Source organism: Polypterus senegalus, chromosome 4 (genome assembly GCF_016835505.1).
Source record: "Polypterus senegalus isolate Bchr_013 chromosome 4, ASM1683550v1, whole genome shotgun sequence".
Taxonomy (NCBI): Eukaryota; Metazoa; Chordata; class Cladistia; order Polypteriformes; family Polypteridae; genus Polypterus; species Polypterus senegalus.
In genome coordinates this window covers 50146785-50171885 of record NC_053157.1, presented here as the reverse complement: position 1 = coordinate 50171885, position 25101 = coordinate 50146785, and the positions used below count along the sequence as shown (strand labels likewise).

At 39.8% G+C, this 25101-nt stretch overlaps 1 protein-coding gene across 3 annotated transcripts in view; it reads left to right on the top strand.

Annotated features, from left to right (window-relative positions):
* Positions 1-6255: 6255 nt before the first annotated feature.
* The window catches only part of golm1 (golgi membrane protein 1), a 54965-nt gene continuing 36119 nt past the window's right edge, over positions 6256-25101 (top strand). Inside the window, exons 1-3 of one of the 3 annotated variants that reach the window (XM_039750603.1) lie at positions 6256-6474; positions 9652-9794; positions 15355-15534. In XM_039750603.1, coding sequence (XP_039606537.1) covers positions 9666-9794; positions 15355-15534 — 309 coding nt within the window. In that variant the 5' untranslated portion in view covers positions 6256-6474; positions 9652-9665. Of the gene's footprint in view, positions 6475-6702; positions 6861-9651; positions 9795-15354; positions 15535-25101 lie in introns of those variants that run through there. The other 2 variants (XM_039750604.1, XM_039750605.1) reach the window with 2 other exon arrangements.

The following is a 25101-nucleotide window of genomic DNA, read 5'->3' as shown; positions in this document are numbered from 1 at the left end:
GCGCACTTGGAAGCACTCCGGGTGTCCCTGGTCTTCTTCTCCCCAGCACTTCCGGGTGTGGCGGAAGTGCTGAGGACCAGGGCTCCTCAGGCATTGGGGCGCGCCATCTATCCATACCTTTTCTTAACCTGCTTTTCCAGGTTATTTATTTACAGGTTAATTTTGATGATCTGTATAATTCTGTTTCACTTTGAATTAAAAAGCACTTTTGTGTTGATTCATACAACAAATACAGTTAAATACATCAAGATTACGCATTCTAGTACAATCAACACATTCTGTGGTGGTAAACCTGAAACACACAAGATTTCCATTTTATGAAAAGGATTAATTATTTCCTAAAAGCACAAGATGATTCAAGGTTAAGAAAAATGTTAAGGAAGTAGATGCCTCAAGTCAGTCACCACACTCAGAAAAATCATATATATAAAGTTGAAAAATTCCTATATCCTCTTTAATGGAGAGATACATTTTCTTTGCATTAAATGATTTAATATCTATGTAATATAAACTAGGATGCACAAACCAGTGTGTTTCTTTGTGCTGGTACCAAGCCCAGATAAATAGGGAAGGTTAAGTCAGGAAGGGCATCCGGTGTAAAATTTTGCCAAATCAATATGCGGACAACAATTCAAACTTCCATACCAGATCGGTCAAGCCCCGGGTTAAAAATGACCACTACCAGTACTGTTAGCCAACAGGGTGCTGACAGAAATTGGGCAACTGTTGGCCGAAGAAGAAGAAGAAGGAGAAAAAGAAGAGGAAGGAGACATGTCCGGAGGCAGGAGGAGAGGAGGAAGGTAAAGAGAGTGGAAATGAGGGTAGTATGAATGGTAAGGGGAGAGAGTTAGCAGATATGATAGAGAGAAGTAAGGTTGATATATTGTGTGCAAGAGACTAAATGGAAGGGGAGTAAGGCCAGGTGGATCAGAGGTGGATTCAAAATGTTCTATCATGGTGTGGATAGGAGGAGAAATGGAGTAGGGGTTATTCTGAAGGAACAGTACGCCAAGAGTGTTTTGGAGGTGAAAAGAGTGTCAGACAGAGTAATGATTATGAATCTGAGAATTGGTGGTGTGATGATGAATATTGTTAGTTCATATGCCCTGCAAGATGGGTGTGCAATGGATGAGAAAGAAGATTTTTGGAGTGAGTTGGGTGAAGTGATGAACAGTGTACCCAAGGGACAGAAAATGGTGATTGGAGCGGATTTCAGTTGACATGTTGGTGAAGGGAACAGAGAAGACAAGGAGGTGATGGGTAGATATGGTGTCAAGGACAGGAATGAAGAAGGTCAGAGGATAATGGAATCTGCCAAAAGGATGGACATGGCCGTGGTGAATACATATTTTAAGAAGCGGGAGGAACATAGGGTTATGTACAAGAGTGGAGAAGATGCACACAGGAAGATTACATCCTATGCAGAAGAGTCAATCTGAAGGAGATTGAAGAGTGCAAAGTGGTGGCAGGGGAAAGTGTAGTTAAGCACCATAGGATGGTGGTCTGTAGGATGACGTTGGAGATCAAGAAGAGGAAGAGAGTGAGGGCAGAGCCAAGGATCAAATGGTGGAAGTTGAAAAAGGAAGACTGCAAGGTTGAGTTTAGGGAGAAGATGAGACAGACACTGGGTGGTAGTGAAGAGTTACCAGACAGTTGGGAAACTACAGCAGATGTAGTAAGGGTGACAAGGAAACCTGGTGGTGGAATGGGGAAGTACAGGAGAGTATACAGTGGAAGAGGATGGCAAAGAAGAAGTGGGATAGTCAGAGAGATGCAGAAAGTAGACAAGAGTACAGGGATATAAGGCACAAGGTGAAGAGAGAGGTGGCGAAGGCTAAAGAAAAGGCGTATGATGAGTTGTATGAGAGGTTGGACACTAAGGAGGGAGAAAAGGACCTGTACTGATTGGCTAGACAGAGGGACCAAGCTGGGAAAGATGTGCAGCAGGTCAGGGTAATAAAGGATAAAGATGAAAACGTACTCACAAGCGAGGAGAGTGTGTTGAGCAGATGGAAAGAGTACTTTGAGAGGTTGATGAATGAAGAGAACGAGAGAGAGTGAAGGTTGGTGAAGGTTGGATGATGTGTAGATAGTGAATTGGGAAGTGCAACGGATTAGCAAGGAGGAAGTAAGGGCAGTTATGAAGCGGAGGAAGAATGGAAAAGCTGTTGGTCCAGATGACATACCAAGTGGAAGCACAGAGGTGTTTAGGAGAGGTGGCAGTGGAGTTTTTAACCAGATTGTTTAATGGAATGACAGGATGCCTGAGGAGTGGAGAAGAAGTGTACTGGTGCCAGTATTTAAGAATAAGGGGGATGTGCAGAACTGTAGTAACTACAGGGGGATAAAATTGATGAGCTACAGCATGAAGTTATGGGAAAGAGTAGTGGAAGCTAGGTTAAGATGTGAGGTGATGATTAGTGAGCAGCAGTGTGGCTTCGTGCCAAGAAAGAGCACCACAGATGCAATGTTTGCTGTGAGGGTGTTGATGGAGAAGTATAGAGAAGGCCAGAAGGAGTTGCATTGTGTCTTTGTGGACCTGGAGAAAGCATATGACATGGTGCCTCGAGAGGAGCTGTGGTATTGTATGAGGAAGTCGGGAGTGGCAGAGAAGTATGTAAGAGTAGCACAGGATATGTACGAGGGAAGTGTGACCGTGGTGAGGTCTGCGGTAGGAGTGACAGATGCATTCAAGGTGGAGGTGTGATTATATCAGGGATCGGCTCTGAGCCCTTTCTTATTTGCAATGGTGATGAACAGGTTGACAGACGAGATTTGACAGGAGTCCCCGTAGACTATGATGTTTGCTGATGACATTCTGATCTGTAATGATGGTAGGGAGCAGGTTGAAGAGACCCTGGAGAGGTGGAGATATGCTCTAGAGAGGAGAGGAATGAAGGTCAATAGGAACAAGACAGAATACATGTGTATAAATGAGAGGGAGGTCAGTGAAATGGTGAGGATGCAAGGAGTAGAGTTGGCAAAGGTGGATGAGTTTAAATACTTGGGATCAACAGTACAGAGTAATGGGGATTGTGGAAGAGAGCTGAAAAAGAGAGTGCAGGCAGGGTGGAATGGGTGGAGAAGAGTGTCAGGAGTGGTTTGTGACAGACGGCTATCAACAAGAGTGAAAGGGAAGGTCTACAGGACAGTAGTGAGACCAGCTACTGTATGTTATATTGGTTGGAGACGGTGGCACTGACCAGAAAGCAAGAGACAAGAGCTGGAGATAGCAGAGTTAAAGATGCTAAGATTTCCATTGGGTGTGAGGAGGATGGACAGGATTAGAAATGAGTACATTAGAGGGTCAGCTCAAGTTAGACGGTTGGGTGACAAAGTCAGAGAGGCGCGATTGTGTTGGTTTGGACATGTGCAGAGGAGAGATGCTGAGTATATTGGGAGAAGGATGCTAAGATTAGAACTACCAGGAAAGAGAAAACAAGGAAGGCCTAAGAGAAAGTTTATGGATGTAGTGAGAGAGGACATGAAGGTGATGGGTGCAACAGAACAAGATGCAGAAGACAGAAAGATATGGAAGAAGATGATCCGCTGTGGCAACCCCTAATGGAAGCAGTCGAAAGAAGAAGAAGGTAAACTACAGTAATTTCTGTTCTTCTGACAGTATACAGTTAAAGCAACCTTCCTTCCAGGTGAAAGCAGTTTTGCCACAATCAAAGGAATCTTGGCTGATGTTTTTGCATTAAGATTGAAATGCTAGACGGGTCATCAAACCCAATCCTGGAGATCTTGTGTGACTGCAAGTTTTTGTTACAACCAATGTCTGTTTTCAGCTGGACTCCTACTCTAATTAAGCAATTAATTGGTCTCTTTTATGTTTTGGTGCCAATGCAGAAATGGCAAAATTAAGTTTAGGAAATCTTTATTAGAATGTATTTATGTACTGTATATTACATGGGGATAAGTTAATGTATACTTTTTTGGTACTTGCTTTATAAAATGTTTACAATCATCAGCATTTTCATTCTGCTTTTCCAGGTGTTCTGGATGTTCTGTCCATTATTAACTAATGAGCACATTGGTGGGTCTGATGTTCATGTAGTTGCAGCATTCAAAACCCAAAAGGAAATTAAGAGGACACACGACTGAACTGTTTAAAATTATGAAGGGACAGTGGAAGAAGGCTTTTATTTTAAAATGAGTTCATCAAGAATAAAGGGACACAGTTGGAAATGTGTTATGAGTAAATTTTGCACAAACATTAGTAGTTTTTTTCTTACACAGACAACCATAGAGACATTTAATAAGTGACCAAGTAGTGTGGTAGACAGTAGAACTTTAAAAAAAACTAGACTTGATGGAATTTTTGAACATTTAAGTGGATAGGACTGGTGAGCTTTATTGGGGTGAAAGGCCTGTTCTCTTCTACATTTTCTAATATTCTATTCAATATCATTTGGCTGGGAGCGGCACGGTGGTGTAGTGGGTAGCGCTGCTATCTCGCGGTTAGGAGACCCGGGTTCGCCTGCCGGGTCCTCCCTGCATGGAGTTTGCATGTTCTCCCTGTGTCTGCGTGGGTTTCCTCTGGGTGCTCCAGTTTCCTCCCACGGTCCAAAGACATGCAGGTTAGATGCATTGGTGATTCTAAATTGTCCCTGGTGTGTGCTTGGTATGTGTGTGTGTGCGCCCTGCAGTGGGCTGGCACCATGCCCGGGGTTTGTTTCCTGCCCTGCACCCTGTGTTGGCTGGGACTGGATCCAGCTGACCCCCATGACCATGTAGTTAGAATATAGCAGGTTGGATAATGGATGGATGGATCATTTGGCTGGAAGCCTACTCTAATTGATTGTCATTATGAAGATACAATTAATGGTGCATAGAAAAAAGGCAAATTAACATGAAAACAACAACAGTGTTAAGCATTTAAAGCTACAGCAAAAACAATGCAGATACAGTATATCTAAATGTAAAAATCACACAGCAGAGCTCCTCTAAATGCTGAATAAGAAATAAGACCAGTTAATTAAATTTGATCAATTAAAGATAAAACAACTCCCTGATTGTGAAACTGGTTAGAACAAAAACCTGCAGTCACATGGGATCATCAAGGCTGGGTTTGAAAACCACTGTGCTGAACCAGTTGTCCATGATTTATCATGAACTCACTCAAACATGGCTAACCTGTTTAAAAGAATCTATGATGTTTGTGTTTGTGTATTTGCTGGCGTGTGTCTGAATGTGCCCTAGGGCGTTCTTCATACAATGAACCTGATGCTACTGGGATTGAGTTTCGATACCAACATTCATGAAGTGGATTACTTAAGTACAATAAGGCTTGGATGAAAAAAATGTATGGATATGACTTCCCAACCAAACAATTTAAGCTGCACTGACAATCCAACCTTGGCATGAGCCTTGTTTTCCAATTGAAGACTTCAGGCAAAGTTCCACCATTGCCTATCATGTAGTGGGAAATTAAGACAAAATGGGGGTGGATTTAGGTAGAGTAAAGGTAGAAAACGTGAGAGGATTTTAGAAAACATTCATCTGTTGATTTTCTGAGCATGTTTATTCCAATTTAGGTTCACTGGGATCAGAAGCCTACCTGAGTGGAGAGGCAGCAGCACTAACTAACCGCTACATTTAACTTAGGAAATCCTACACTGTTCACTAATAACAAACAAGGTCACTCGCCAGCAAACCGGGACCGGTGGAACCCAGTGAAATACAAGTTACATATACCGTATATAAAAAAGCATCACTCAGAGACCCCAGTGCCAATTGATAATTAACATTAAATGAGAATGGGTTAGACATTCTTAAGGATCAATGACGATATTTTCAATTTAGAATCTAGTAAAACATTCTTACTTTATATTGGACAGTTTCAAAATCAGAAATGTGAAATGCCTGAATATAATTAGCTCCAGTTATCGATTCGGCGATTGCACAGAACTAGCGCCACGTTTGGTTTCATTCCCCGCTTCGCGGAGCTGGTAATCCCGTGTTTGCTAAAGGTGTAGTGGATGTGTTGGCGAATTGCAAACTTCGTTTAGCCGTGCCAATGTAAAGTCATAAAAACGAATACGATCATAATGAATCACAGCCACTATATATGTTGTAAAACATTAATCCACGCAAAGATAAAACGACATGAAAATCACGCAGAGTTCCAATCAGTCTATAGTATTATCACCTCTGACTATAAATGTAAAAAAAAAAATCAACATTAATTACACGCACAGATTGCTATTATTAGCGCTCGCTTCCTGTGACAGGAGAGCGAAGAGAATACAGGAGACGCCGCACCACCGGCATCTGTCGCTGTACCAACGATCGGCACGTTCCCATCCTTCGCGAGGCGACTTCCGCATTCGCTGCACTGCGGACTTCCTGGAGTGGCTTTGGTTGTAGTCGGTTATAGCGCATCCATTTTTGGTGCATGTCCATGCAAGTGGCTCTGGGTGGACGTACCAATCGCGGCGTTGTGACGGGAAGCAGCCCGACTTAGACGTGGTAAGTAAATGGTGCTGCAGCACAAGACACAACGTGCCTGCTGGTGAGGAGGGTGTGTGGTCGAGTAATACAGCCAGACAGTCTTTTGTTGTATGAAATATTTAGCCAATTCGCGTATATTTTATTTTTATTCTTTTTCTTTAAGTACCCACTAATCCGCGATGTTTGCTTCCTTGTGCTTTCTGTCGCATTTGGGGTCCCATAACCTCGTTTGCAAACGTGCTTACGTAGTCAAGACCGGCTTCTGCGACGTCACGCAAAGTTGGGTGCACCGATTCGAGAAACGAAAATCTTCTACAAACTTTAAAACAGTAACCTCTTTATACGCATGTGATTTTTCAGAGACTTTTTTTAGTTGTCTTTATAAATGTGAGCAACACATCCCGGTACGTCTGTACGTGCGAAATGCTATTACAAAATGCGCCGCTTGAAACGGAGCTTGCCTGTCGATACCTTTTACGTTGTATTCAGTTGTGGATTTGTTTTGTTTGCTTTATTTAAAAATGGGTATTTGTGTTAGAGTTTTGTTACCAGAATGTTGGATTTCCATCCATCCATGTACACGTACAGTGGCCACCGTGGCGCTTTCATTCTTTCATCCACACCTCCCAGTTCTCAAGATTTGTACACAGAAGAGTTATTACCTTTAACAGTACACAGAATTATAATTCAGCAGCATCTCAACAAGTAACATCATTCAAAATGCGTATAGCTCAAGGAATAAATGATTTTTCAAATCTGTTGCTCGGATACTTGCTGCACTTACAGCGCCCAGCAGCAGGATTGTCCCTTTCCCTGGCAACCAAACTACGTAATGGAGCCCGTAACTCTGTTTATGTGGAGTTTGCATGTTTTCTACTTGTCTGAGTAGGTTTTTCTTTGGGACTGTGGTTTTACCTACATATGTGTTAGGTTCATTAACGTTTTTAAATAGCATAGGATTAAGTGGGTTTGGATATGTTATATCATGTAAAAAATATTATTATCCACAAGTGAATCTTGAATTTTTAAAATTTTCCAGTGTGTTATAAATGTTTAGGGGAGAGTTAGGCACGTTTAACGTTTTTTACAATCATAACAAAAGAACTCTCAACAATGACTAATAATGTTTGAACTAAATACTTTGTGATTGCATTGGTGATTATGAGTAGCGTTAAAGATTTTTAAACTGCCGGTTGCACAAGAATGTACATTTCATTCATTTATATCCCTGTGCTTGTTGGTTTTTCATTTCAAAATTGTCTCAGTTGAAGAAAGAATAATACATTCAGTATACAGTCCTTTTTTCACATATTTGATTTCTTTTTGTCTATTTTTATGTATGGAAGACTTATTTATACCAGTAGTTGCTTTGGCATATGTATTGCTTGAATTGATTGATTACATTAATTGATAACTACTTTTTTGCTCTCCTCTAATGTTTTATCACACATTTTTTGATTTCCTGTTTCAGTCTTTAAAAGTGTATAATAAGAGATCATTTTTCATGAACCAAGTGAAAAGAAAATTTCAATCAATGGTGTGTCCTTCATACTGTAGAAGCCTATAATGCCATCTCATTGTTGTTATGGCGGACGGTATGCATGGTACAGTCACTGTTTTGCAAGTATGAAAGTTTCCAAAATGAAGGGTTCAGACCAAATGTTGTCCATATTTTTGTGGTCTAAGAGTCTTTAATTGAAGACTAAGTGTACACATGTGTTGTGTTCCGCTCAAGTGCTTTTAGCTGCACTGTGTATGACTCTGCTATAATATGAGAGTACAGTGGGCTCTGGCTCAGCTTGATTTTCCTTATGATGTTATAATATGAAGCAGTAATCAGTGTGGTATAATAAAACCGATGCTCATTGAAGAATATGTTTGTGTTTGATGCCATAAAAAGCCAATTATTTAAAAGAAAGCACTTTCTTTCTTTTTTCTTACCTTAGTGGTTTGTGCTGGTGGGGGAGCATTAGAGACATTATGTGCTACATGCACTGGGAGGGTATTAGCCCAGGGGTATCCGCAGAAGCATGCAGTGCACACTAAGAAAGCTAGAAAGCACACCTCACCACAGTCATTAATGTAAATTTGCAGGTCATGTGGCAAGTGGATGTTTGAGGAAAGTTACAATTAAAACACAAGTATGAATTTGCATCAGCAAAAAAAAAATATATATTGGCAATGGTCTTTAGGTGTTTGTTTTGTTAGATTAAGTAGTCTTTGATTTTGCCATCTTCTTAACAGTTTATGATAAAGGAATGGTAAAATTGTGAAGCCAACAATAGCTGGATGTTTTTCCAGATGTACAACAGTGTTGCAGATGTCCCTGAAAAGTGTTTTGAGTCCTTTATTTAATGTAAAAATATACAATTCTCAAACCCACTGTCACAAACTTGAACAAGAGCCATAGAAAGGTTTGGGGTAGCTACCCGTGTATTGTTTTTCCTGGCTGCAAAATTACAAACAAGTGATGGTACTGATGATGATGAACTAATGGGATAGGGGAAAGGTGGAGGATTTTAAAGGTCAGCATAGGAAGTGATGTCAAAGGGGCCAGGACTGGAAGGTTCTTCAACCATAGGTTCAGGCACAGAAATGACATGAAAGAGGCCGGAACCGGAAAGGCATTCATCCATAGTTTGCACCCGGAAGTGACATGAACCGGGCCAGGCGGAGTTTCCCGTGAATGGTCTGCAGAAAAGCAAGGAAGAGAATCGGTGCACTCTGCCACATCCCGATTGATTTGGAATTGCCCTCATTCATTCCCTTTAGCTGCCTCCTATGCGCATGTGTGTAACACCACCTAATACAATTTAAGCTCATTAGTTAGATTACAGCCCTGGATAGGACTGCAATCCATTGCAACACCTGTAACACACAAGAGTCAATTTAAAATCAGCAGTTACCTTAGCTTACATGTTTCTTTTGAGAGAAAAACCACATAACCCAAAGGAAGCCCCCCACAAACATAGGAAGAATGCGCAAATTACATGTGGACAATGACTAGGCATGAGATTCAAACTCAATATGCTGGATCTGTGAGGCAGCACCCCTTACCCCTGCCTTCTAAGTATTTTCTTTATCTTTATCAATTGCTGTATCTTTTAAGTATTTTAAAAATTAAATTCTCATTGTTTTCCTACTACAATCATGAAATACTATAACGATGTCTTGTGTTCTGTTCTTTTCTTTCAGGTTAAGATTTTGTTATGGGAGGACTCGGAAATAGTCGTCGAGGAGGGAGGTCCCCTCCTGTCCTTATTGGCGCATTAATAGCATGTTTGATTGTTTTGTGTTTTAATTATTGGATTTCAAACTCACGCAATGTTGCTCTGCAGGTAAGCATGTACATTTTTATCAAGTAAAGTTGGCTTTATTTATATAGCATATTTAATACAACAAGTTAACCAAAGTGTTTTACAATAAAATAAAACAAATATCCAGTAAAAGTATAGTTCACAGAAGCTAAAAATTTATAAAATTATTTAAATACAACCAAATAAGTAACTGAAAAAGCTATACACTGCATTATCAATTAAAATCCTTGTAATAGTGTAGAAATACCTGAGATATGTGGCAGTTAATCAGTTGGTAAACAGTATTAACCCCTAATTTTTAGATGTCCCGTTATATAACAAGACAGTGTAACTTGAAACTGCTGTGACAACTATTGAGCAGATTCTGAGAACCAAGAATGTAGTGGCCTCTTATACCTGATTTCTCAAATATAATGTAATTGACCACTTACAGTTGTGTAGTCTTTGTCTTGTTTGACATCTGTTCACTCAACACAGTGCTCACCTAATGGAGTTAATTCTAATATACCATCCATCCATTTTCCAACACAGGGTCACGGGGGGTCTGCTGGAGCCAATCCCAGCCAACACAGGGCACAAGGCAGGAACCAATCCAGGGCAGGGTGCCAACCCACTGCAGGACACACACAAACACCAAGCACACACTAGGGCCAATTTAGAGTCGCCAATCCACCTAACCGGCATGTCTTTGGACTGTGGGAGGGAACCGGAGCTCCCGGATAAAACCCACGCAGACGCATGGAAAACATGCAAACTCCACGCAGGGAGAACCCGGGAAGCGAACCCGGGTCTCCTAACTGCGAGGCAGCAGCGCTACCACTGCGCCACCATGCTGCCCATTCTAATATACTATTACAAGAAAAAGTTTGATCTGTTTGGAATTGTTTGGATTTTTGTGTTATTATTAACAATGAAGTCTGACCTCCAACTAATTTCCAATAATAGACAAACTTAATTTACTTAAAGTAGCAACATACACACAATTGTACTTCTTTTTGTCAGGTCTGAATACACTCTTTAATATTTAGTATAGGTTGGAAAAAGTATTTGAACCCTTGTACTATTTTTAGTAAACAGTAGAGCCTCCTTTAGCAGCAATAACCTCCACCAAACATTTCCTTTAGCTACTGATCAGACCTACACAATGGTAAGGAGGAATTTTAGTCAATTCGTTTTACAAATTATTTCACTTCCTTGATGTTTCTGAAGTGCCTTGAATAAACACCTCTCTAACTTTCATCATGCCAGAGAACATCTGTTGACCATTGCCGAGTTTTTTTATTCTGACAGTAAAGTAGAAGTGTCCTCAGGATGAGCAGGAAAAGAAAATGTATATAAGAATTCTGAAACCGTGAAGTAGGTTTAACTGAGGAGGGGGGAAAGTGAGATTAAATGAATAAAGTGAGTTTTTTTTAAAGGCATGTGCCTTGTGGTCTCAAGACTACAAACAACTGGAGAAGGCTCCATTTGTGAAATCTTTAAATAAGTCATGACTGCGTCTCTGTGTTTGCAGGGTAAAATATATTATACTGTACAAGTACACTCACCTAAAGGATTATTAGGAACACCATACTAATACGGTGTTTGACCCCCTTTCGCCTTCAGAACTGCCTTAATTCTACGTGGCATTGATTCAACAAGGTGCTGAAAGCATTCTTTAGAAATGTTGGCCCATATTGATAGGATAGCATCTTGCAGTTGATGGAGATTTGTGGGATGTACATCCAGGACACGAAGCTCCCGTTCCACCACATCCTAAAGATGCTCTATTGGGTTGAGATCTGGTGACTGTGGGGGCCATTTTAGTACAGTGAACTCATTGTCATGTTCAAGAAACCAATTTGAAATGATTCGAGCTTTGTGACATGGTGCATTATCCTGCTGGAAGTAGCCATCAGAGGATGGGTACATGGTGGTCATGAAGGGATGGACCTGGTTAGAAACAATGCTCAGGCAGCCCGTGGCATTTAAACGATGCCCAATTGGCACTAAGGGGCCTAAAGTGTGCCAAGAAAACATCCCCCACACCATTACACCACCACCACCAGCCTGCACAGTGGTAACAAGGCATGATGGATCCATGTTCTCATTCTGTTTACGCCAAATTCTGACTCTACCATTTGAATGTCTCAAAAGAAATTGAGACTCATCAGACCAGGCAACATTTTTCCAGTCTTCAACTGTCCAATTTTGGTGAGCTCGTGCAAATTGTAGCCTCTTTTTCCTATTTGTAGTGGAGATGAGTGGTACCGGTGGGGTCTTCTGCTGTTGTAGCCCATCCGCCTCAAGGTTGTGCGTGTTGTGGCTTCACAAATGCTTTGCTGCATACCTCGGTTGTAACGAGTGGTTATTTCAGTCAAATTTGCTCATCTATCAGCTTGAATCAGTCGGCCCATTCTCCTCTGACCTCTAGCATCAACAAGGCATTTTCGCCCACAGGACTGCCGCATACTGGATGTTTTTCCCTTTTCACACCATTCTTTGTAAACCCTAGAAAAAGTTGTGCGTGAAAATCCCAGTAACTGAGCAGATTGTGAAATACTCAGACCGGCCCGTCTGGCACCAACAACCATACCACGCTCAAAATTGCCTAAATCGCCTTTCTTTCCCATTCTGACATTCAGTTTGGAGTTCAGGAGACTGTCTTGACCAGGACCACACCCCTAAATGCATTGAAGCAACTGCCATGTGATTGGTTGATTAGATAATTGCATTAATGAGAAATTGAACAGGTGTTCCTAATAATCCTTTAGGTGAGTGTATTTCAATGTGAGTTTAAAGGGTTGCTTGAAATTCTAAGGAAGTACATTTTTGAAGAAAATTACATAGTGGTGTATTATTCTAAAGTTTTGTTTTTAACAACTTTGAAAAATGTAACTTGTTTTTTATTTATTTAGTTTTATTTTCTGGTATTCATAGTATTGTCCTCTAGATGTGGTAGTGTACTGTGGATGTGCTGAACTGGTATTTTGCTGTACAGTAATACACAGGTCAGCTTGATTCTCTAAATGTAGGCACTCTATTGGTTCTGTTTATTTCTTGTTTCTTCTGCTCTGTTTTTTATCACTTGCTACAATTAGAACTTCACCAGCAGCAAAACCATAATCTCCCCATTAACTGTAAATATTGCATACAAGTCCTGGTATATACGCTGTATATACTACAGTATTAAGGCTTCCGAAGCTTCTTTGTAAGAATTGTGAACATTTATTGGTAAAATAACTGAATTCACAGGCTTCAAGTTTATTTTCATGTACATAATGAACTGACATTCTTAATTCCCAACAGACTAGTGACAGTATTAAAGTACAAACAGCAAATGCTGCTTACAATCACCTTAAATGTCATCCTAGATAAGAAACGCACATCAGTTATGCTCACACAGTTCACAGCTTGAGTAACTGTTAAAAGAAACTTGAGACTTCAGGGTAAAAATTGCCTCTAAAACTGAAGTTGCTATGCAGTATGTCTGAGGTACTTAACAAGACTGTTTGCTTTTTTAAGGGAGTATGTGTTATATATCCAGAACAGCAGAGAGCTATAAGTCAGTGATATTCTGTGCCAATTTCACCACACTCTGCAGTGAGTTGCAGTCCTCTAACTGAATAGGTGTTGTATCAGGATGTTATACAGCCAGTGAGAATGGACTGCTGTGTATACATAGTAGTTGCTGAATACTGATGGAGATCTAGGCTTCCCTCAAATGTGTGAGGAAGTAAAATTGTTGGTGAGCCTTCTTGACAGTATCTGATTTTTTACCGGTTTTATACTTGCTTTGGATCATTTGAGATGGTGACTTAAAGGAATTTAAAGCTTCTGACCCACGTCATCTTCTCCAATTCAGATTGCAATGGGGTATTCCTACTGTTTCCTGAATTCTGTGAATATTTTATTTGTTTTGCCGAAATTAAGGAAGAAATTGTTGTCCTGGTACCACTATGTCAGAAAGCAAATCTGTTACCTTTAAGCTGTTGTGAACCTTTTGGTAATCTAAACTATGATGGTCGTATCATTAGCAGATTTAATGGTGAAATTGGGGCTGTGTGTAGGTGAACAAGAAGGAGGCTAAACACACTGCCCAGTGGTTGCACAGGTGGAGGAAGTAATGCTACCAGATTAGGGTGGTATTAGCTTCTATGTTTAGAAGCTCAGTTCTGATGAAACAGTATGTCAGTTTTTATTGTCCAGTTGTGCCAGAAAGTACAAAAACATGGCAGCCTATGTGGACCAGTTTTGAAAATATTAATTTCAATATCCAGAAATATTAATTTTAAAATGTCCTGGGACTAGTTTTGCTAATCTGCAAGCATTGGTAGATATGTAAAAATTTAAGAAGGTTACCAATATTGGATAGTTGATAATTAGTTAAAAAATGGAAGTTATCTTGTCAGAAATTGAACAATATGTGTGTCACTTGTTACTCATTGGTTTCACTTTCTACTTTTGAAACACTGTATTAGAGATCTGCAAATTAATTTCCAGCTACCCATCCTGTATATTCAGAGCAAATGCTGGTTACATTCAGCAGTCTGGCAACATTTGTACTTTCTCAGTAAAGGCTGTTTTAATCTAAATAGATTAGCTAGTCAAAAGTTAAATCTTATTATCACTTTAAGTTGAGTTTGCTCTACACAGAGTATACAGTATAACCAAAATACAAAGACTTAAAACTTAATGTTAAGTGCTTGCCATTTTTTCTTTTGCTGAAATAGATGTGTGATTTTGTAACTTTTTTTAATAATAGTTTAGTTTTCTTTACATTTGCAGTTTCCTAATGTTCTCCTTAGTCTCGTAAATAAAGTTATTTCTTCTCCAATATTAATGTCATGTGTACATAATACAATGAACTTTGTTCTTCTGTATCTACTTGGTATTATGCCAATAGTACAATATCAACACATAAATAAATAAATAGAATATAAAGTATAATCATACAATTACAGTATATAAATATGTATTTGTTATATACAGTGACTGTGTGTGTGCTGTATACGTGTATATTTTTTACACACATACACACACTATAGGCATAACAGTTTTCATGGAAGTGAAGCCTGTCCCAGCAACACGGAACACAAGGCAGTAAAAACAAACCTGGATTAGGCACCAGTCAAGTTCTGGACACAGTTCAACACATATGTCCACTCATTCATGCTTGGATAATTCAGGCACACCAGTTCCCTAACACTCGTGTCTTTGGGAAGTGGGAGAAAAATTGGATCAAAAATTCTGTGCAGATAACTGCAAACTTCACACAGATGGTGCCTTGGCTAGTATTCAGATAAAAGGTGCGGTGGCAGCACTAACCATTTCAATAGCTCACTAAACTCAAAATGTATGTGACAGCTGAACACATTACAATGTTACATTGGTAACCATATTACTCCTTACATAGTACATTCTGGCTGAAATTATTTTCAGGATGATCTTTTTAAAGTGTACTCTAACCATTACAATTTTGTTAAGTTTCTTAAACTTTTCTGGAAATGTTTTTGCATTGTTGGAAAAAGTGTGCATTATACAGTGAGTACAATTATGTAAGAAGTGGTTGTATTTTATCACAATTACTTTTTTGCTTTAGGCACGAATATATGAATTGGAATCAAAGGTTCGAAGAGCAGCAGCAGAGCGGGGTGCTGTAGAGCTGAAGAAGAATGAATTTCAAGGGCAGCTAGAAAAGCAACTAGATCAAATTAGTCGGATTGAGTCACTCCACCAGGAGCAAATGGACGGTGCACGTAAGACTTGGGTAGATGAAAAGGTACAATGCTCTTTTGTTAAGTAATTCTTGTTTTCATTTTGTATATATGTCAAACAAAAATGTAATTGCACAGAAATATTTTTTCTACAAATCTGCACGGTATATACAGATGAGTGCACGTCTTTCTGTTCAAACACAAAAATAATTGGTCTTGGTTTAAACAAAGTAACAGGTTTGACAATAATCAGTGACTCGTTTGTAAAGATGCCAGGAAAAAATATAGCACGAAAAGTACAAGTTAAATATAAATAAATATCAGTAGTAACTATTTTTTATAGTAAACAAAGGGTAATTTTAGGAATCACTAGGAAATTATGCCCTCTACTAATTAAATTGATATACAAAAAGGATGATCAAAATATTGTGAACCTGACATATTAATAGGAACAATACAAGTGCTATTTTTCAACATAATCCCCAAGAACAGAAATATATCTATACTAATAAAAGGCAAAGCACTCACTCACTCACTCACTCACTCACTCACTCACTCACTCACTCACTCACTCACTCACTCACTCACTCACTCACTCACTCACTCACTCACTCACTCACTCACTCACTCACTCACTCACTCATCACTAATTCTCCAACTTCCCGTGGGTGGAAGGCTGAAATTTGGCAGGTTCATTCCTTACAGCTTCCTTACAAAAGTTGGGCAGGTTTCATTTCGAAATTCTACGCGTAATGGTCATAACTGGAAGCTGTTTTCTCCATTTACTGTAATGGAGATGAGCTTGAACACCGTGGGGGCGGAGTTTCGTGACATCATCACGCCTCCCACGTAATCACGCAGTACATAGAAAACCAGGAAGACCTCCAAAAGCGCTGAAGAAAACATGCATTATATAATTGAGAAGGCAGCTAAACAATAAGAAGCGAAGCGAAAGTGACATATACAACCATATTCATGAGTTCTGCTACTGGAAACAAAGCACGATGTAAACCTACACTTTAAATTAAGTTCATAGACAGGCTGCGCTGGCGCTTGTAATTTAGTGCCTGCCCATATAAGGCCGTCCGTCAGCGCAATCCAATAGCAAACTCCCACTAAATATTCACGGGTGAAGGACTGTGCTTATGCAGAGGAAGATGAGATGGTCAGGGTGGTGTTTGGCACAAACTCAGCGAAACTGCGAGAGAAAGTTTTAAGTGCCAGGACTAAGGTAACATTAAATACAGCCATGGACATAGCACGAGATGGCACCAGCACAGCTGGGAACCTTCGATGCATGTACACCGAGTGGCTCACGTGAACTGACGCAGTGCACAGATAAAAAGCAACAGTTCCAAAGAGCGCTGAACAAAAACCGAATTACACAATTGAAAAGGCAGCAAAAAATATGAAGCGTCTGATACATACAAGCATATTCATAAATCCAGCTACTGCGGAAACAAAGCACACGTGGAAAAGTCAATGTCCCGCTAAAGGAAGACAGTGTAAAAAACCCGTGCATGCAGTGTGTCAGGTCTCAGATAAAGAAGAAGACGAGCTGTTTATTGATGCAGTAAGAAACGAATCGATGAATGAAACCTGTCATCTTTACAACGATTGACAAACACGGAATGTAACTTGAACACAACACATCCTACAAATACGAACCTGATTGAAAGAAATAATGATAATCAAATCCTTGATGACAGCAACACTCAGTAACACTCACAAAACAAATACTGTATATTGACAGTCATGTTACGCTATTTTTAAAATGTTTCCCTTTTCTTTTCTAGCTTTTTAACACACTACTTCTCGCATGATACGGGTATATATATATGTATATATATATCCCGATCTACATACTCGAATAATGGATACTTTATTCGCCATCAATGATTGTTTTGGTAAAGCCATACTCAGTGTATTCATTAGATGAACGGTAAAAAAGTAAGAGCGAAGGGAGGATGACTTATTGAGGCATGCAGGCTGTAGTCTTGCGTCAACTCTATCTGAATTGCGCGATCACATTTGAAAAAAATATATCTTTTCAAGTTCTATTTAGTCCATATGTGTCAAACTCAAGGGCCGCGGGCCACATCCGCGAGATCATTTTATATACTGTATTATTGTTATTAATGGCCCGGGTATATGAAGCGCTGGTAACACAATAAACTACAGATCCCATAATGCAGCGCTTCAGCTGCCTTGCTAACACTTACGCGTTAATCAAGTCTAGCTTATGATGCTGCAAGTTATTGCGAAGCTAGCTCACACGATGCTGAAGAGAAAAGTTGATTCTGAAAATAGAGCCTTTAAAACCGATGGGAGGCTGAGTATATGTTTACTGAACCCGTGTGTCTCATTTGTGGAGCTAATGTGGCTGTAATTACAGAATTTAATCTAAGACGGCACTATGAGACAAAACATCACGGTAACCTGTAAGACCTGAATGCAATGCAGAAGATACAGAAAGCAGAAGAATTAAATAAGAATCTGACACTTCAGCGGACGTTTTTACCAGTGCACAATCACAAAGTGATTTCAAGTGAAGCTGCTTTTATGGGAGACACAAATGCAACTTGCCCCACTTTCCCTGTTGCCAAGTAATGTTAAACCAAGTCGTCACTACGGTGTTCCCAAATACGCACTTTGCTGATAAACTGAGCGCACTGAGTTTGCACGGCGCTTTGGTGACTTTGAAGAACAAAAAAAGTCCGCCTACATGCGGCTCGAACCTTGTGCATGTTTGGTAGCACATATCTGTGTGAGAAGCTCTTCTCAGTGATAAAGACTAACAAAACAGCACACAGGAGTCGCCTCACTGATGAGCACCTGCAATCCATCCTGAGAATCTCCACAACACAGAACCTCACACCAAACAGAAACGAACCTGTTGCCAAAAAGATGCCAGGCGTCCAGCTCTAAAATGACATATGAGCAAAGACAACTGAATGATTTGATTTGTTATTGCTGAAAGGAACACATTTTATTTATATTTCCAGGTTTTGTTATGCAGCATGTTCATATTTGAATTTGTATAATTTTGACAGGATATATTTTTATGGAGAGCAAAATCTTTTGGGATATTTAAAATCTAAGTTTATTTTTTATATAAAATTACATAAGAGTAAAGAAATTTGAATGTTTGTTCTTTTAACGCTTACTTTATTTCTAACTTGTATAATTTAGACAGGATATATTTTTATGGAGAGCAAAATATTATAAGTTGTTTAAGGTTTGAGTTGATTTATTCAGGAATAATATTCCTGTCTGTTTTACCATTCCTACCAAAGATATTTCTGTCGACTAAATAAAAATTCCTTCTATTTAAAATTTAAATAGAACTTGAACAAATACGATAGTTCATAATATCCACGCAGACTTGCACGTAAGAGCGGGAGTTATCCGTTTTAACAAGCAGCGTATTGCACTGATACGAAATAGCTGTGTGTGTATATATGTAGATATGTATGTATATGTATATATATGTTTATATATATATATATATATGTGTGTGTGTGTGTGTATGTGTATATATGTAGATATATATATATATGTTTATATATATATATATATATATATATATATATATATATATATATATATATATATATATATATATATATATATATATATGACAGCAACACTCATCACTCACAACAGTGACAAAACAATTACATTGACAATCATGTTACGTTATTTTCAAAATGTTTCCTTTTCTTTTTCATTGCTTCTTTAACACACTACTTCTCCGCTGCGAAGCGCGGTATTTTGCTAGTATATATATATACACACAGACATTGGCTTGTAGCTGTTACTTTCGAGCTACGTGATCTGCATGTCGCACTGCACGACGATTATTTAAAAGCCTGTACAGCAGCTGCTGCTGTGCTGTGTGATCTGCATGTTGCTATGTGATGATCATTTAAAAGCCTGTATAGCAGCTGCTGCCGTATTGCGTGATTTGCATGTTGCTGTGCGGCAATCATTTAAAAGCCTGTACAGCAGCTACTGCTACTGAGCTGCGTGTTCTGCATGTTGCACTGCACGACGATCATTTAAAAGCCTGTAAAGCAGCTGTCCTTTTCTCTCACTTCCTTGTCTCCCGGGACATTTAAGTGTCTCTGAGAAATTGTTTGTAAATAGGGCGTGACGTTCAAGTGTCTCCCTGAGATGATCACATCTCGACCCAAGATTTTATATATATATATATATATATATAATATACTAGCAGAATACCCGCTACACGGAGAAGTAGTGTGTTCAAGAAGTTATGAAAAAGAAAAATTTACAAAATAACGTAACATGATTGTTAATGTAATTGTTTTGTCATTGATATGAGTGTTGTTCTCATATATATATATATATATATATATATATATATATATATATATATATATATACACTCAAAAAAAGAAATGTCCCTTTTTCAGGACTGTGTATTTCAACGATAATGTTTTAAAAATCCAAATAACTTTACAGATCTTCATTGTAAAGGGTTTAAAGAATGTTTTCCATGCATGTTCAATTAACCATAATCAATTAATTAACATGCACCTGTGGAATGGTCGTTAAGACCTTAACAGCTTACAGAAAGTAGGCATTTAAGGTCACAGTTCTAAAACGCAGGACACTAAAGAGACTTGTCTACCGACTGTGAAAACACCCAAAGAAAGATGCCCAGGTTCCCTGCTCATCTGCGTGAACGTGCATTAGGCATGCTGCAGGGAGGCATGAGGACTGCTGATGTGGCTAGGGCAATAAATTGCCATGTCCGCACTGTGAGACGCCTAAGACAGCTACAGGGAGACAGGAAGGACAGCTGATCATCCTCACAGAGGAAGACCACGTGTAACAACACCTGCACAGGATCGGTACATCCGAATATCACACCTGCGTGACAGGTACAGGATGGCCACAACAACTGCCCGAGTCACACCAGGAACACACAATCCCTCCATCAGTGCTCAGACTGTCCGCAATAGGCTGAGAGAGGCTGGACTGAGGGCTTGTAGGCCTGTTGTAAGGAAGGTCCTTACCAGACATCACCAGCAACAATGCCGCCTATGGGCACAAACCCACCTTCGCTGGACCAGACAGGAGTGGCAAAAAGTGCTCTTCACTGATGAGTCACAGTTTTGTCTCACCAGGGGTGATGGATGGATTCGTGTTTATCGTCGAAGGAATGAGCGTTACACCGAGGCCTGTACCCTGGAGCGGGATCGATTTGGATCGATGGCTAGGGCCATTCCTCCCAGAAATGTCCAGAAACTTGCAGGTGCCTTGGTGGAAGAGTGGAGTAACATCTCACAGCAAGAACTGACAAATCTGGTCCAGTCCATGAGGAGGAGATGCACTGCAGTACTTCAAGCAGCTGGTGGCCACACCAGATACTGACTGATACTCTTGATTTTGAACCTCCCTTCATTCAGGGACACATTGTGAAACATTTTTAGTTTATGTCTTATGGTGTTGACTCTTTTAGTGTTCATACAAATATTTACACATTAAGTTTACTGAAAGTAAAACAGTTGAAAGTCAGAGGACGTTTCTTTTTTTGCCGAGTATATATATATGTATATGTATATGTATACAGTGGAACCTCGGTTCACGACCAAAAAGCTTGCCAAACTTTTGCCTCGGTTTAACAACCACACACTCGGTATACGAACAAGCCAGTTTCCCTTGCCTGCCTGAGCTGAGCAAGAGCGAGCGAGCACGTGCCTGCTGGGGAGGGGGAGGAGGAGATTGCTGCACGTGTTTGCCTGCCTATCTGCAGGCTGTTCGTGCTAGCGCACTATCCCCCCACAATAGGTAGCCTGAGAAAGAAAAAGAGAGAGAGAAAGCGAGCGAGCTGCTGCAAGAGCTCTGTTCATTGTTTTTCTTCCATCAGCTTCTAAGCAAGTGAAGTGTGGTTTGAAGAAAGTTTGGAAGAAAATTGAAATCGAAGTAAAGAAAGAAATTACAAGAGGTGGTAAAACTGTTTACCAGTTTACTCATTTACCAATCTGAGAACCCTCCTGCTTTCAAGCAGCACAATGTAAACAAAGCCAGACTGCCAGCAAACATGAAGGGTTGGGTCACAAGAACTTTGTTTTTGGAATGGCTGCATGAGGCTTTCACTCCCACCAGCTAAACAGCTAAAAGCACCAGAAACCCAAGAAATCACGAGAGAAAACACCTGAAGGAAAAACACTTCATGCCAGAACTCGACTCATGCAAGGTTAGTTTTCTTGGTGGTTTTGTATTACGGATTTTTCAAAAGTTAATTTTTCAGTTCATAACGCGATTTGTTGCAAATGTTCGCTTTTTTCCTTGTGCTTAAAACTCATGAAAGTGTTTGCAGATGGAGTTTTCATAGCGATTAGGTGCAATGTTACCTTTCTCTTTTTTCAAATGTTCCTTTTTTTCCGCTGTGCTTAAAACTCATTTTATAAAAAGTGTTTACAGCAATTAGGCTTTAAGTTTAATACTGTAGCGTGATCTCCTGCAATCTTACTTTTTTGGTTGCTTGTGAGTTGGTTTTTAAATGCACTTCGGATTTGGTCGATGTTCCTTTTTTTTCTGCTGTGCTTAAAACTCATTTTTAAAAATGCTGCGCGAGCACCTGCTACAGAGAGATTAGAGAGCACGAGCGAGCAAGCGCAGAGAAAGAGTGCGCAGCTGACAGGGAAGGGATGGGGGTGTGTGTGTGTGTGTGTGTGTGTGTGTGTGTGTGTGTGTGTGTGCTTGCGCGCATGCTCGTGCTACAGAGAGAGAGAGAGAGAGAGCGCATGAGCCAGACTGCTCCTGTAGCTGAGGGAGGGAGGGAGGGGCTTTGTTGGTGTGTGTGCTACAGAGAGAGAGCGCGAGTGAGCCAGCCCGTGTAGCTGAGCAGGGAGCCTGGGTGTTTTGTGTCAGTTTTATTCAATGTTTTTACATTAGTTTACTATTACACTGTGCATTCTATGGTGTAATTAACTATATTTGTGCTTAATCTTTACATATTTTTACATATTTACATACAGTTTGTACGGTCTGGAACGGATTAATTGTATTTACATACAATCCAATGGGGGAAACTGCTTCGGTTCACGACCAACTCGGTTTACGACGTTCTGGAACGAATTATGGTCCTGAACCGAGGTTCCACTGTATGGATATGTGTGTATATATATATATATATATATCCGTAACAGGTCCCCAAGGCACTGGGGTGCCTCCTGGCGGTGACCACGGGCCCCTGCAGGGAAAGGCTTCAATGCCCTTGACCCGTGGCCCCAAAGCAACCCGGAAGGCAAACCCACGTGATCCAGGCAGGGCTCTGACCCTCTTCCGTCCCTCCTGGCGTCCCGGCCGGTCATGGCCCCTGGCATCCCTGACAATATATATATACAGTAATCCCTCCTCGATCGGGGTTGCTTCCAGACCCCCAGCGATAGGTGAAAATCTCTAAGTAGAAACCATATGTTTCTATGGTTATTTTATATATTTTAAGCCCTTATAAACTCTCCCACAAATGTTTATAAATATTCCCCAGAGTTATACAGCATAATCCCTTTGTATTCTCTTAGATATTAGGTAAGATTCATTGAAATTATGTATATAAACACACTGTTTATATACAGTAAAACCTAAACATTATTTTAAAGATATTGAGTGTCTCCGATATCACATGTTACAGCCATTACGATAGACATGCCACCAGCAATAAATACGTACAATGCAACAAAATAGTACAGTATACAGTAAATGTGTGTGTACAGTGACACTAAATGTACGTACATGTACTAAGTACTGTAAGTAGAAAATTAATTATGGTTACTCACCAACAATGACACGATGACTTGTCCGATAACAATGAGTTTTATTTTACTGCACAACAAAGGAGAGCGTTACAGCCCTTAAAGGAGCCACTTCAGGCGATTGTGTAGCACTGCCGTTGTTCTTCTTCTGGCAGTCTTCAATCCAAATCCCTAAAGCAGATTCCATCCAGACTACTGCCTTATTACATCCACTTACAACTTGTTTTGCACCCTGGTTAAAAGGACACTGCGGCCGTAGATCTTATATTCCTTTCCTACTTTTTAAATAAAAAGAATCGTAGCCTTCAACAAATCCAAAACGTTTACCTTTTCGGCAATCATTAATATCTTCCGTTTGCGCTTGGGCACGGCCCCTGAAGCAGTAGCAGATCGTTTTGGAGCCATAATGAAGGGCTTGACTATGCACAAAGAAACACAAAAGAGCACAACTCTTTACACAGCGAAACACGTTGATGCTGAATGAGCGAGACGAGACTTCCTGGTTAAAACTGCATTCAGCAAGCAGGAACTTAACTGCGTGCTCTGATTGGTTAGCTTCTCAGTCATCCGCCAATAGCGTCCCTTGTATGAAATCAACTGGGCAAACCAACTGAGGAAGCATGTACAGAAAGTAAAAAGACACGTTGTCCGCAGAACCCGCAAAGCAGTGAAAAATCTGCGTTATATATTTAGTTATGCTTTCATATAAAATCCGCGATAGAGCGAAACCGCGAAAGTCAAAGAGCGATATAGCGAGGGATTACTGTGTATAAACAAAATACCCGCGCTTGGCAGCGGAGAAGTAAAAAGAAAAGGAAACATTTTAATAATATAACGTAACATGATTGACAATGTAATTGTTTTGTCATTGTCATGAGTGTTGCTGGCATATATATATCTTCCTGCTATAAACCTTTCTACCTATTTGTAAACTTTTCGTTCACTAGCTAATTTTATTTGCTTTTACAGTTAACAGATGTGATCAACAGTGAAACAGCTTTGGTCTATACTCAGTATGCCTATTTATTTGATGCAGAGAGGCACAACATCAAGCCATCACAATTTAAAAAAAAAAAAAGTGAGTTATTCAAATCAGTTTGGTTAGCTGAACCAATAAAATTAGGCTCGCCTATGATACATTTTCAGTACTAACATGAAATGAATTGACGACACAATATAATGTGCGAAGAAAGGTGACTTTCAATCCTGATTCCTTACTGACAATGGCAAAGAAATGAGCTGTGTGAGACAGCCATGAAAACACTTTGCACCAAATATAAAAATCTAAAGTATGACATAAGTCATCACTAAGTCAACAAAAGTCATTGATAAGAACCCTGGCATTGTTGCCTCAGTGATTCACCGCATTATTAAGAAGTTTGGTATTCATGGAACTGAAACCTCCCAGAAAGTGTTGGATAGAGGAGAATTTATTAAAGAAGTCTTTGACAGTTGGTTGATGCAAACTGTTTATAAAAAAAAAAAAAGTAATATTCAGACAGCATAAAGCTGACCTGCAGCAATCTTAAATTATCATTCAAACTGTACTACAATGAAGTCCAAAGAGGAAGGTCTTTTGACCTCCTCCACATAACTGGGCTTCAGATCCTTTGCAAGTCATACACTACATGTACATGTTTTGATGTGAAAAAGGTGGCCGCATCCTTGGCAGAGTGACCTAGGATATTGTGTTTCGTAAGAAGTTATGTAACACCTTACTTCAAGGACTAGTAGTTTGAACGTTTTCCTTGTAGAACTGTGTGATTTCCTAAGTTGTATTTTTATAGCATTTTTTACTGAAATTACTAGCTATTTGTGCTGGCTTCCATTGGGTTCTTCCTTAAC